This window comes from Hibiscus syriacus, unplaced genomic scaffold (genome assembly GCF_006381635.1).
Source record: "Hibiscus syriacus cultivar Baekdansim isolate YM2019G1 unplaced genomic scaffold, ASM638163v2 tig00112347_pilon, whole genome shotgun sequence".
Lineage (NCBI taxonomy): Eukaryota > Viridiplantae > Streptophyta > Magnoliopsida > Malvales > Malvaceae > Hibiscus > Hibiscus syriacus.
Window position 1 is genome coordinate 236,830 of NW_024063308.1, and position 12,889 is coordinate 249,718.

Below are 12,889 nucleotides of genomic sequence, written 5' to 3' on the forward strand. Positions count from 1 at the left end.
AAACAAATTTAAACTACGAAGGCAAGCCGATCTAAAAGATTCACATACAACAGACAGATTTAGTAAGAGAAAGCGAGGAAAGAATATACTCAGACAAAAATAAAATAAAAGTAAAGAATAAACCCCCAAAAAGAGAGATCTTTTAACTGGAAGCTAAAGAACACAAGTAGATCTTTTAGCTGGAAGCTAAAGAACACAAGTAGATCAACCACTTGTTTAGCAGTGACTGGAATATGGGTGTTAAAGGGGTCGATGGTTCTCGGTCGAGCACAGGGGAGATGGGGAGAGATCAGAAAAACTGTAAAATTGCACAATAACCCAGCAAACAAGTCGAGATTATAAACAAAGAAAACGCAAACGGAAGAACCTGTTGAAGCTGGTTGTGGATCCAAGAAAATTCATAAAATAACTTTAAAAATCTAAAATTAAAATAATACCATTTTTATAAAAATCATAAAGTTTTTCTAAATATTATCTTGAAGTTTTTTTTAATATTTTTTTTATAAATTTTATATTTAACATATATCAAGTGTAACATGATATGTTTCTAGGATGTCACGTGACTTTTTTTTAACACAAAATGAATTAAGGTAACATGAATCACAAAGTGAATGTTTAAGAGCTAAAATAAACAAAAATTATCCAAATACCAAAATGATAATGAAGTGCAATTTAGGGTCAAAATACTATTTAACCCTAATAATGAGAGGTATAATGTCAAAAAAAATGTCCGTAACATTTGGTTAAATAATCACTTGATCCATTTTTTTTGGAACGTTTGGCTCCTAGCATTTTATTTTGGGGCAAAAAATACCTCCATTGATGGAAATCGTAAGACTACAAATGGTTAATGCTCTAAAATAAGATATTTTTATCCTAAAATGAAATATTGGGGAATCAAAATACTAAAAAAAACAAATACGGGCCAGTAACTATTTAATAGGCGTTAGAGACATTTTTATTCTAAAATGAATTGTTGGGCCAAAATACTTAAATATATGAATATTTATTAAATCAAACTTTAGGAATAAACATTGTGAGAATTTAATATTGTAAAGGCATAATGCTAAATATTAACCCCTAATATTTATCAAAATGATCATTTTACCTCCTATTCTATTTTTGTAGAGCATTTTAGCCCCAACATTTCATTTTAGAGCAAAAAGACCCTTAACATTTGACAAAATAATCACTTTGTTGGAGCATTTTAGCCATCAACGTTTCATTTAAGGTTAAAAACTCCTATTTTGAAGCGCTAATCGTGTGTTATCTAATAGTTTTCATCTATAGATGGAGCTTTTTGTCCTAAAGTGGAACTTTGGGGGCCAAAATGCTCCCAAAAAAATATGGGCAAAAATGATCATTTTGGTAAATATTGGGGAATATTTGTGGCATTATACCTTTTTTAAATATAGTCCTGGTTTCAAACTGTTGCAAGCTCTCAAGGAAAAGGTTTATTCTTGTTTCTAACCCAATACAACAATACTCCACAAAATCCAGATAACTTCACATTTTAGTAATCTTTATTTCAAACTACTACAAACTCATCATTAGCACCCTTCCCAACCCGTTTACATTCTACCCAATATATACATGAAACCAACTTAGGGTGAACATTCGATCGAGTAAAGCTTGTTGCTCATAATAGATATGGCTTCAGCTGCATTCACCGAGCCACCCCCTGGAATCGAGTCTGTTGCTCAGCTACTAGGCAGGGATGTACTGTCAAGGCCATTATCTGATTCTGATAGTGTGAAGGTCTCTTTTTACTGCAGCTGCAGCCTGATTTCATTCTTGGCATTTCATCTAATGCTATGGTGCTTTTTTTTTCAGGTTTCCAGTTGATGATAACTCAACCATGAAGTCTGTTGTTGAATACTTCCAAGAGATGTATGGCTTTACAATTCAGCATACACATCTACCTTGCCTTCTAGTAGGAAACCAAAGAAAGGCAAATTATTTACCTATGGAGGTCAGATGTCATTGAAAATTTCATCATTTTTGGTTGTCAACAACATCCTCCTCCCTCCTTTTTTTCAAGCTCTCATGAGAAATCCTTATTCTTTCCTTTGCCAGGCTTGCAGAATTGACGAGGGATGGTGATACACGAAAAGATTGAATGAGAAGCAAATAACTGCTCTCTTGGAAGCAGTATGTTGAACAGTCTTTGCTGCATATTGAACACAAGCAGACAGTTCAACATAGTGCTTATGACCAAGATCCTATATATGCAAAGGATTTTGGGATCAAAATTAGTGAAAAGCTTGCTTCAGTCGAGGCACGATCACGAATCCTTCCTGCCCCATGGGTAATATTCCTTAAATTTCTGCATAATCTGAAAGAGAAAAAAGATTTCATATTCATTACTGACCATTCCATTGGCACCCTGCAGCTGAAATATCATGAAACTGGAAGAGAAAAGGATTGCCTGCCTCAAGTTGGGCAGTGGAATATGATGAACAAGGTAATATATGCTTGCTTATGTTGTCAATATTCCCTTTTCAGCATAGGAAGGATGAAAAATATTGATCAGGGAGGTCAGTTAAGATTCTTGAAATGTTTGTGAAGATTAAATATACCAAATTTACGTTATTTGAGTCTACTGATTAGTTAAGATACAGGGTAGATGAACGTAGGCCGTTTATTACGTCCAATTTACGAATAAAGCTAAGGTAAGCATGAGGTTCATGGGTTCATGTTTCTTCAGCCAACTTATAGAGATGTTCTCTTACTTTGTTGCTGATGTTTTGGCCCCTTTCTTTCATGTGATATAAGAAAATGATCAATGGGATGACTGTAAGCTGATGATCATGTATTAACTTCTCTCGAAGTGTGCAAGAGAGTGTTCTATAAGCCATTGCTGTTATACAGGAGTTCAATCCGGAGCCGGTTATTCCAATCTACAATGCCAGGCCTGAGCAAGTGGAAAAAGCTTTGAAGTATGTTCATCATGCATCCATGAATAAAACAAAGGTAAAAAAGAACCAGAGCTTCTTTTAGCTATATTGCCTGACAACAATGGATCACTTTATGGTTTGTAAGGCTATGATGGTTTGTCGTTCGAATTCTTAGACTTATGCTTTATTCCTTTTGGCCTCCGAAAAGGATGGAAAAACTGGAATAATGATCTGAATTGTGAGATCATTCAACCTTTTCAGATGATATGAAGCGGATTTGTGAAACCGATCTAGGCTTGATATCACGATGCTGTCTCATAAAACATGTCTTTAAGATCTGTAAACAGTACTTGGCTAATGTCGCTCTTAAGAGTTAAGATCAATGTTAAGGTCACTATATATGCTTCTATATTCTTTTAACTATATGTATCTGAAAGTCCGTAATAAACGACACTACTTGTCGTAATCGATACAGATGGGTGGCAGGAACACTGTTCTTTTGGATGCTATCAACTGCAGAATTCTACTAGTTAGTGATGTACCAGAAATAATATTTGGAGCAGATGTGACTCACCCGGCAAACGGAGAAGACTCCAGCCCCTTGATAGCAGCTGTATAATTCCCTTTCCTAAAGCTTAGTTTTCCATCTTGGTGCTAGTCTGCTAGACTTTAGGCTCGGCTTGTTCATCTATACTGGTTCTGTAGGTAGTAGTTTCACAGGACTGGCCCGAAGTGACAAAATATACGCCAGGCTAGTTTGTGCTCAAGGGCATAGACTGGAACTCATGCAGGACTTGTACAAAACGTAGCAGGACCCCGCACACGATACCATTAGTGGTGGCATGATCAGGTAAACTAGTGTAAAGATAAATGCATTGAATCATCAAGTTGTGTATTTTCATTTCTAATTACAGTTTCTTGTGTAGGAATCTTCTGGTATCCTTTAGGAAGGCAACAGGGCAGAAGCCATTGCGGATTTTATTTTACAGGTTTGTTGGTAAAAGTTTCTATATTCCGGTTGCCATTCCTTTGCTAAAATTCGACTCGGTTGTAGTCCTGCATTTAAATAATGTAGGCGTGTATGATCTGTTGGTCATGCATATGCATATGTCGGGGACCCTTCATGTGTTGTATTAATTGGTGTATTGTTGGAGCAGGCAATTCTATCAAGTTCTGCTTTATAAGCTCGATGCAATCCGGAAGGTGAAGGAGGATATATTTTCATTTCGGATCCGCCTGTGCTTCTCTAGAGCCGGACTATCAACCACCGGTGACTTTCATTGTTGTACAAAAACGACATACTGTTTGCTAATAATCATAGGGACTGAAGCAGCACAGACAAGAGTGGAAACATTTTACCTGGTAAAAGATTAAGTTCCTTGGATAATTTGGTTGTTCAGATTCGTGGATGAGCATCAGTAATTGTTCTAAACATGTCACCCTACGGAATTTGACTTTTATCCTTGCAGCCATGCTTGTATTCAGCTTGAACATTAACATTATTCATTTAGGTACTTAAAACAAAAAGGAAAGCATAGTTTAAGTACTTATTTTTATCAAATGATACATTTTGAGAACTCTTGTTGGAATGGATTTTTATTGTCTAATGTTGTTAGTGCTTTGAATATTATTATTGAACTATTTTAATTAAGTACTTTTGATGCTTAATATTATTTCCTTTAATTCTAATATTGATAAATAAAATAAAATAAATACAATTAAATGACTTTAAAAATACAATTGATGTGATTAATAAATAAAGATAACATTAGACATGTAAACGAATCGAACGAACACAAACGAGGGATATTTATGTTCATTTGTTTAATTTTAACCGAACAAACGAATGAATATGAACAACTAAACGAACAAATTTTCTCGTTCGTGTTCATTTTTTTAAGAAATATAGCTTGTTCATGTTCGTTTGTTAAAATGGCAAACGAACACAAACGAATGAACATAAAATTAATTGGATTTATATTCGAGAAGAGTTTTGTTCTTTCCAAATAATTTTAGAGCTTATATTTTCTTTAAATGATTTGGATATTTTTTTATATGGGTTTTAAAATACTAGAGGGTTTAAGGCTAAAATTTATTAAGTCTTAACATTTTAAAAGATCTGTAGATTGAATGAAAGAACGAGTCATTTATTTATGTTCGTTCATTTAATTAAACGAACATAAAATTTTATTCATGTTCACTCGTTTAATAAATAAACAAAATAAATGAACTTTTCATCAACAATTCGATAACTTTTCAGTTCGTTTACAGACTTGGATAAGAATGTTAACTGGATTTACTTTAGAGGTAAAATAAACCCTTAAACCTTCCTTCTTTCCGAACTTGATTTCTTTCTTAACAAATCAGCAAACGAACAATATAAAAAATAAATAAAAATTAATAAAACATAGAAGATTGAACTATTAAAAGTAAACTGTATGGATGTAACGTCTAGTACACAAGTATCCAAGGAGTAACAGATTGTCTACTCAATGCTCAGCAAAATCTTATCCATACCATAAAAAATACCAAGAAATTCTCTACTCGAGTTTCCGGTAAAAGGAAATCAATCAACGAAACGCTTAGAAGCAGAATAAAACAAGATAACTTGTTGTTCAAGCTCCAACTACCTCCGGAGTAGCCTCGGCCATTGTCTCATCAGCCGGCCTATCTAATTTCACACCAACATCTTCCGAGTAATCACCGTGAACCTAAATAAGTGAAAAGAAAAGGAGGGAAAATTAACAACCACTGCATAAATGATTTATTCAGCTACAAATAAATAACAAGGCTCCATGGAATATATCAATGCAAGTTCAATAGAATGCAGGGAGAGTAAAAGCCAGAAAAGTATCAGAAACGTACTTCCATCAACTTTCCAAGATCGAACTTGGGTGCCTTCAAGATTTTTACTTTACGAATGAAAACATTCTGCAAAGGATAGATGCTGGATGTTGCCTTCTCGATTTCTTTTCCAATCATCTCAGGAATGAACTTTTGAACTAATCCCTTCAAGTCACAGGATGTTGCTTGGGCAGTCATTATCTCCCTCATCTTTCGGCGTATCTAAATATCAGAAGCAACTTCGCTCAATTAATCTTGGGGTTGACCAATTCAAAGAATGCATAAATACAGTGTAAGTAACAAGTGAAGTTCCAATATATAAAGACGTATAAGACGAGAAAATTTATTACAAAATACGATTATTAAATAAATGTAAGATAACATAATTATACCTGTCTTATCTGGCTGGATTGAGCATAACAAGTCCTTTTAACCTGGTTTGGGCGTCTTTTAGTGAATCCAATGCAGAACATTCTCAATGTGTAATTGTCAGTTGTCTTCACATCCACATGAGCTTCAATCAGAGTTTGCCATTTGCGCACCAGAGACCTTAGTTTGTCTGTCGTAAAATTCATGCCCTGGAAATTTGAAAAGGAAAACAAAGCAAATTTGTCAACTTACCAACAAAAACAACAAAGAAACAATGGCATAACAAAAGATACTTGTATTTATCATACCCAGAAGTTGGTCAAAACATTTTTCCCTTGAACATCTTCAGCTCTTAAACGAATCTTTCTGTAAGCATGATCCTCATCACCTCCTTGAAGATCAGCCAGTGAAACTTCAAACACACGGTGTTTAAGTCCTTCAGAAGCAATCTGCCAATAAAATAGTAAAGGCCAAACCATTTAATATGCAGATAAAAATCAAACAATAATGTATTTAGCAGGCTTAAGTAACACTGCTGCAGTCATGAATTATTAAATACTAAGATTTACCCAAGGTCCGAAACCAACGTAAGTGGAAACCAACATAAGTGTCTAAATAACTTAAGCTGACCAATAATGCAAAAACTAAACAGAACAAGGAAAAAATAAGTTCATAATTTACCAACACTAATCCCTTGAAAGGTAATCTTATGGTTTCCTAGAATTTCTATCATAATCAATTGTTACATCCTCTAGGTATCCATGAAGTAAAAGGTTAACATGAATTGAGGTTTCATACCAGACACAGCACAAATTAAAACTTCAACCATTGCAGAGCCAATTTGATTGATAATATAATAGGCTTAATGTAAGAATATCCCCTAAACTATGTCTCTTTCATCTTTAAATCCCTAAACTACTTTTTTTTATCAAAATAAGTCCTTAAACTATTATATGTAACCATTCTAAGTCCTGTCATACTTTCAGTCAGAAAAATTTCTTTCGACCAATGAGATATTGATTGTTTTGACTAAAAAATAGTTAAGGTAGCTAAAGCAAAAAAGCGCTTTCTAGTTTAAGCCAATATAATATATCAGGCTTTTAACAGTTTATCAGATAAACGAAGCAGACATTTCAGCTAGCAACAATTATAATCAATCCCACAAAGAAGAAAAATACAAAATAATAATCTGTGCTAGGGGTTCTTATCAAGCAAGTCGAGCATGAGTCGAGCAATCTTTAAAATTTTGCTCGACTCGTGCTCATTAAAAAAAATTTGTTGCTCGACTCATACACATTACTGGTTAAGCTCGCTAGAATTTTTGGGTACAGTTAATAATTTAATATTTTTTTATTGTTTATTAAAAAATAATTTATTAGTAAATTAGTAATAGTTATTAATAATTATTAATTAATAATTTAACATCTTTCTTATTATCTATTAGTAAGTTAGTAATAATCATTTGGACTTTCATTTTTTTTAATGCAATAATTTAAGATAACTACTAAAAAATTATTTAAAAAAAATTAACAAACCCGAACTAAGTGAGTCAAGTTGGACCTTGCTCAACTCAGTTCGTTAAGGTCTGGAGTCATCAATCAGAGTCAAACATCGATAGCAAAACAACAAATGGCATGAAAAACTCACTTATCAACATTTCAATATAACACTAAAAAATCAACAAAATGCAACAAGAATCTGAACGAAACCAAATTTCCACTCAAGTTATCAAAGAAAGGGCTTTCAAAAGTAACAAGTTAACTGGGGAAACACACCTTGGTACCCTGAGTACGCGTAACAAGAGTCTTCCCGACATTTCTCGTAGTGAAAACCGATGGAGCTTTGATATCATACCAATCCTTCTTGGCAAACGGATCAGCTCTAAAGAGAACCCGGAAAAAATCAACACTCAACAAACATATATCTTTCTAACATACCCAAAGCATGATTAAAAGGTAAAAAAAAATCAAATGATACTCACGCCTTCTTCTTTCCTCCCTTCTTTCCCTTGGAAATCCGCTTGTTCTTCCTATATTACAACACAAATATAAGACAAAGCAGATTAAAGAACAGAAGAGAAACATATTTTTAACAATGGCGGAGATTAAAGAGAGCAAGAAGACTACCCGACGGCCATGTTCGAAACTTTGCTGGCGAGCTACGACGCGCAGACGGCTGCAAGAGCAACACTCTTTTTCAGTTCAAAAACCCTATCTTTATTGATGGGTATATATAGTTATAACCTTTTCGGCTTTGGGCTTTTGAGTTTTGCTGTTGGAGAATTGGACCCAGCTTGAACTGAATTGTTATTGAAAGAGGTTTTTGGATCAAAATAAGAAAAAATTACGTATTTAGTTATCTAATTATCATTTTTGTTTTGTTTTAGTCAATTAACTATTTTTTTAAAATGGTAAACTATATGGATGGGCTTTATATTTTTGGTCTGTCTGATTTTGGTCACCAATTCCAAAAAAGTGATTTTGATCTCTTACGCTGTTAATTCGCTCAATTTTAATCATTCAATCGTTAACACCCCATCAGGTATGGAACAATGTTTTAGGTGGGAGGGTAATGATTCCAACTTTCATGGTATAATTACTTTTTAACCTACTGATAATTTTGAAATCATACAATTAAGCCTTTGTCCCTCATAATTTTTTTGGTAAAATTATTTTTTAAGATAATATCAATTTTAAAACTAATGGTTTGACCCCAAATTTATTTTGTATAATTACATTTTAAGACCTTTGAATTTTAAAATTAATGAAATTAAACTCTTATTCACTTAATTTTTATTATTTAATTACTTTTAGACCTTGTTAGTTTTAAATAAAACAACTTGTCCCCTTATTGTTCAATCATGGCTCCGTTCTTAACTAATAATTCACGTGTCTTCTTCTTCTTTTTCTTCTTCTTCTTCTTCATCTTCTTATTCTTTTTCCCATTAAACCACCCACGGCCATTTCAATTGTCACACCCCAAATTTTAATTTAAAATATATTTAATTTATTTAATTTAGTTAAAAGATCAAAATGGGTAATTTTAAAAATTACTGGGTTAATTTCAAATATATAGGAAATCCATGGACTTAACCCTGAATTTCCCTTTTTAGGCCAGTAGAGAAAAATAAAAAATAAGAAAAATGGTGGCTAAGCTGGTTTGAACTCATGGCATTATGGTATGCAAAACCATGCCTTACCTATATAGGCTAGACTCCTATTGAGGTTTTATGTAATTAATATAAGTTGTAATAATATTTTGGTCAGATTGTAAATACCCGACCATCAACCCATTTTTTCTCTTCTCTCATTCGTGAAAACCCAGTTACCTTAAATCAAATCCTTTTCCCGTCGCCCTTCGTCGTTCATCCTTCTCCAACAGGCATGGAGTGCACCACCATCGCTTTCGGACTTAGCAACAATCGGTGATTCAACCCCGACCTTTAACCCACCCATTTCAACCATTGTTCGTCACGAAGAATGAGAAAACTGTTCGGTTCACTTCACTTTGGATCTCCACCATCGGTGGTCGGTGATCAGCACGACCACCTCCATTCCAATGCACCAGGTTACCAAAAATCAATCCCTGCCAGCCATCGTCACTAAACGCCCGTCGTTCATAGTGGATGAGTGGTTGAAGCTTCATTGAAAACCCAAGTTCAAACCCTCGTTTATCGCATTTTTCAATCGCCACGACTGTTCTCTTGCCTTATTGCCGCCGCCACTAGACTCTTCATCGTCGTCCGACCAAAACCCAACCAGTGGGTCGCGTCATTGTTTCCTTTCTCACCGTTTACTGTCGGGGTAAGATGTTAGAACATTTTCGTTCAATTTTTATAATTTTTAGCTTAAATTGCGTGTTGTTTTGGTTTACAATGCATGTGGGGCTCCTCCATCGGCCAATACCCTTCTAGACCAAACGTGAACCGAATCGTGTTAGATCGAACATGTCTAAGTCAACCCGAATCGATCTAACCCGTTGACTTTGACCCGAACCATTGACCCGCCCATTGACCGTTGACCATACCCGTTAACTTTGACCAGTTTTGACCGTTGACTTTAACCAAAAGTCAAATTTTTTGAAAAGTTATATTTTATGTTTTTCTACGTCTTGAGCCCGAATTCAAAGTCCGTTTTGCCAAATTCTAACCAATACCTTCGAAATGATCCATAAACTCGAATATGCATATGTAATTTATGTGATTTAATTAAGTGCGTTTAATTTAATTTAATTAAAGGGTCAAAGACTAATTTATGCTATCGTATATTAAAGGTACATGTGATTATCCCGACTGTTCGTCTTCTCGACTCTGTTATTCTCTATTCACTCATCTACAAAAGCCCATGATTACTCGTATAGTTTTGTAACCCTGTTAAATACTTAGTTTAGTGTACTACTCCGATAATAATTTTGTTCTGATATGACTTAGATTCTTGTACAGTCGAAGAGCATAGTGAAATTGGTGCTTGATAGATCTACCAGACTGATTCTTTTTGCAAGACGTGTTTCTTGTGTACCATATATTTATTTTAAATATATGATTGAAATACCATGTGCACATGAATATTTTCTCTGATTTGAATTGTATTGTCTACTCTGATTTGATTACCTTATGATTTTATCCAATTTAAGTATGATTCATAATTTACTATAATTTAAATCATGCTTTCTTGATGCATGTTCTCTGGTTATTGCTTTACTGATAAATAATTATATGTCTGAACTCTGTGTTTCTGCTACCACTACTTACTGCCTGAAAATTATTTTCTTCAGGGTACTACGGGATCTGGTATGAAGTCTCTGCAGGTTCAGCACCAATCAAGCTGATAATTCCTCATGTAGGTTCAGCTTCGATCAAGCTGGTAATTTCTTATGAACCTAAGGCAACCCTTGGGTGGGCCTAGTGGTAAGACCTTATGGACCTTAAGGTACTCATTTTGGGTGGTTTGTTTGCCTTATGCTCTAAGTAAGTCCTTATGGTCCAATGGGCACACCCCTCGGGTGGGCACCTACGCTTAGGTTAGGGTAAGACCTTATGGTCCCAAGATGTTCCCTTAGGTAGGCTCTTACGCTCTTTGGGCCTAAGGTAAGTCTTTATGGGCCAGTGGGCACACCCCTCATGTAGGCACCTATGTTTCGGCTAGGGTAAGACCTTGTAGACCCAAGGTGTTCCTTTAGGTTGGCTCTTACGCCCTTTGGGCTTAGGGTAAGTCCTTATGGATACAGTTCTGGGGAACTGTATATGGTGTACAGTTTGAAGGTTATTCTGTATTTTAAAATACAACTCTACTATCATTTTCATAACTTTGATAACGAATTGATTTCAAAACTCAACTGTATATTTTTATTTTGCACTGCTGGAACACACTAAGCTCACTAACTCATTTTTTTGAAAATTTTCCTCCCTTTCAGATACTTTTGGATAGGTACCCCGAACCTGAAACTTAGAGGATCGACTCATTCGTACAATATATTTTTGTTGTAATGTTTTTATCTTCCAAATTGCCTTCATTTTCGGTGACATTTGCCCATATTTTGAAATACTTATTTTACGACTTACACTGTTTTTGCTATTGATGTTAGAATTACATCGATGTTGATTTGTGATAGATTTTATTTTACTCAATCATTTATGGTTATATATATATATATATATATATATATATATATATATATTACTTAAATTAGATCATATCATTAATAACTATGTTTTTAAAGGTGTTTAGAAATTTCTATTGTAATCCGCTAGATCTATTCGTAATGCATAGGATGGGTATAGGGGGTTATATTTAGTGTTCTATATGCAATAAGAAAAAAAAGAAAACACTATAAATTTTAGGTTGTTCATATGGTGATATAATCCTTAGTGAAAAACTTTCAAACATTTGATATTGAACACACATACCCCTGACATACATAGTGCTCGAGCTAGGAACCTCAAGGAATAATAAAAAATTCTTAGCCACTGAAGTCTCTTAGATTACATGAGTTATATTGTATATCTTATTTAGCGGCGTTTCTCCATTTTGGACAGAGAAAATAAAGATTAGTTGCAGAAAATAATATCATTATTTTTTGGAAACTAAGTTGTGGTTTTATTAAATGCCTTCAAAACTTATAGTTGAGTGTAAGTAAATAATTTTGATGAATGTTTCTCCCTTTTAGAAATGGAGAAAGGAATATTTGATGATATTTTGGAAGCAGAAATTGAGTTTATGAGCCAATCATGGTCATCTATTTCGCACAATGTCAAGGACCTAAGTTCGCAGGATGTTAACACATAACCCAAAAAGAACGAATTACTTCTACTCAAGTACTAGGTGTAGGTACTTAACCTCATAAGTTTTTTTATAATCATTTGTATTCGATCTATAAATTGATTAATTCTGACAGGTACTGCAGAGGTGAAGATGACTTTTTTATCCCAATATGTTCCACTCACAAACGTTAAGATTCAAACTCTTGACAGTACTTAAGGGATCTAGTGACTTATCCCATTAGACCAGCTAATTGTTGAAAAGGTTTTTTTCTAGTTAATCTTTATTGTATCTTGTAACTATGCAAAATTACGATATATATATATATATATATATATATATATATATATATATATATATATATATATATATATATATATATGCACGTTAAACTTATAATTTAGCATAGTTCATGTTAAAGTTAGAGGGAGTAGGATTTTAGTGGTTTTTTGTATGGTTTTATTAGAATAAAAATTAAATGTTCGTGGGTGGTTTAATGAGGAGAAGAAGAAGAATGACATG

At 33.9% G+C, this 12,889-nt stretch overlaps 1 protein-coding gene and 1 pseudogene across 1 annotated transcript; one reads left to right on the forward strand and one right to left on the reverse strand.

The window, feature by feature from the left end:
- Positions 1 to 233: 233 nt before the first annotated feature.
- On the forward strand, positions 234 to 4,394 carry LOC120178345 (annotated as a pseudogene).
- Positions 4,395 to 5,294: 900 nt separating this feature from the next.
- Positions 5,295 to 8,291, reverse strand: LOC120178339 (40S ribosomal protein S3a). The gene is made up of 7 exons (XM_039184207.1): positions 8,237 to 8,291; positions 8,092 to 8,139; positions 7,886 to 7,991; positions 6,419 to 6,559; positions 6,134 to 6,319; positions 5,763 to 5,963; positions 5,295 to 5,608 (listed from the first exon to the last, which is right to left on the reverse strand). The coding sequence occupies exons 1-7, from the start codon at positions 8,245 to 8,247 to the stop codon at positions 5,513 to 5,515; spliced, it is 789 nt and encodes a 262-aa protein (XP_039040138.1). The 5' UTR covers positions 8,248 to 8,291; the 3' UTR covers positions 5,295 to 5,512.
- Between the last annotated feature and the right edge of the window lie 4,598 nt (positions 8,292 to 12,889).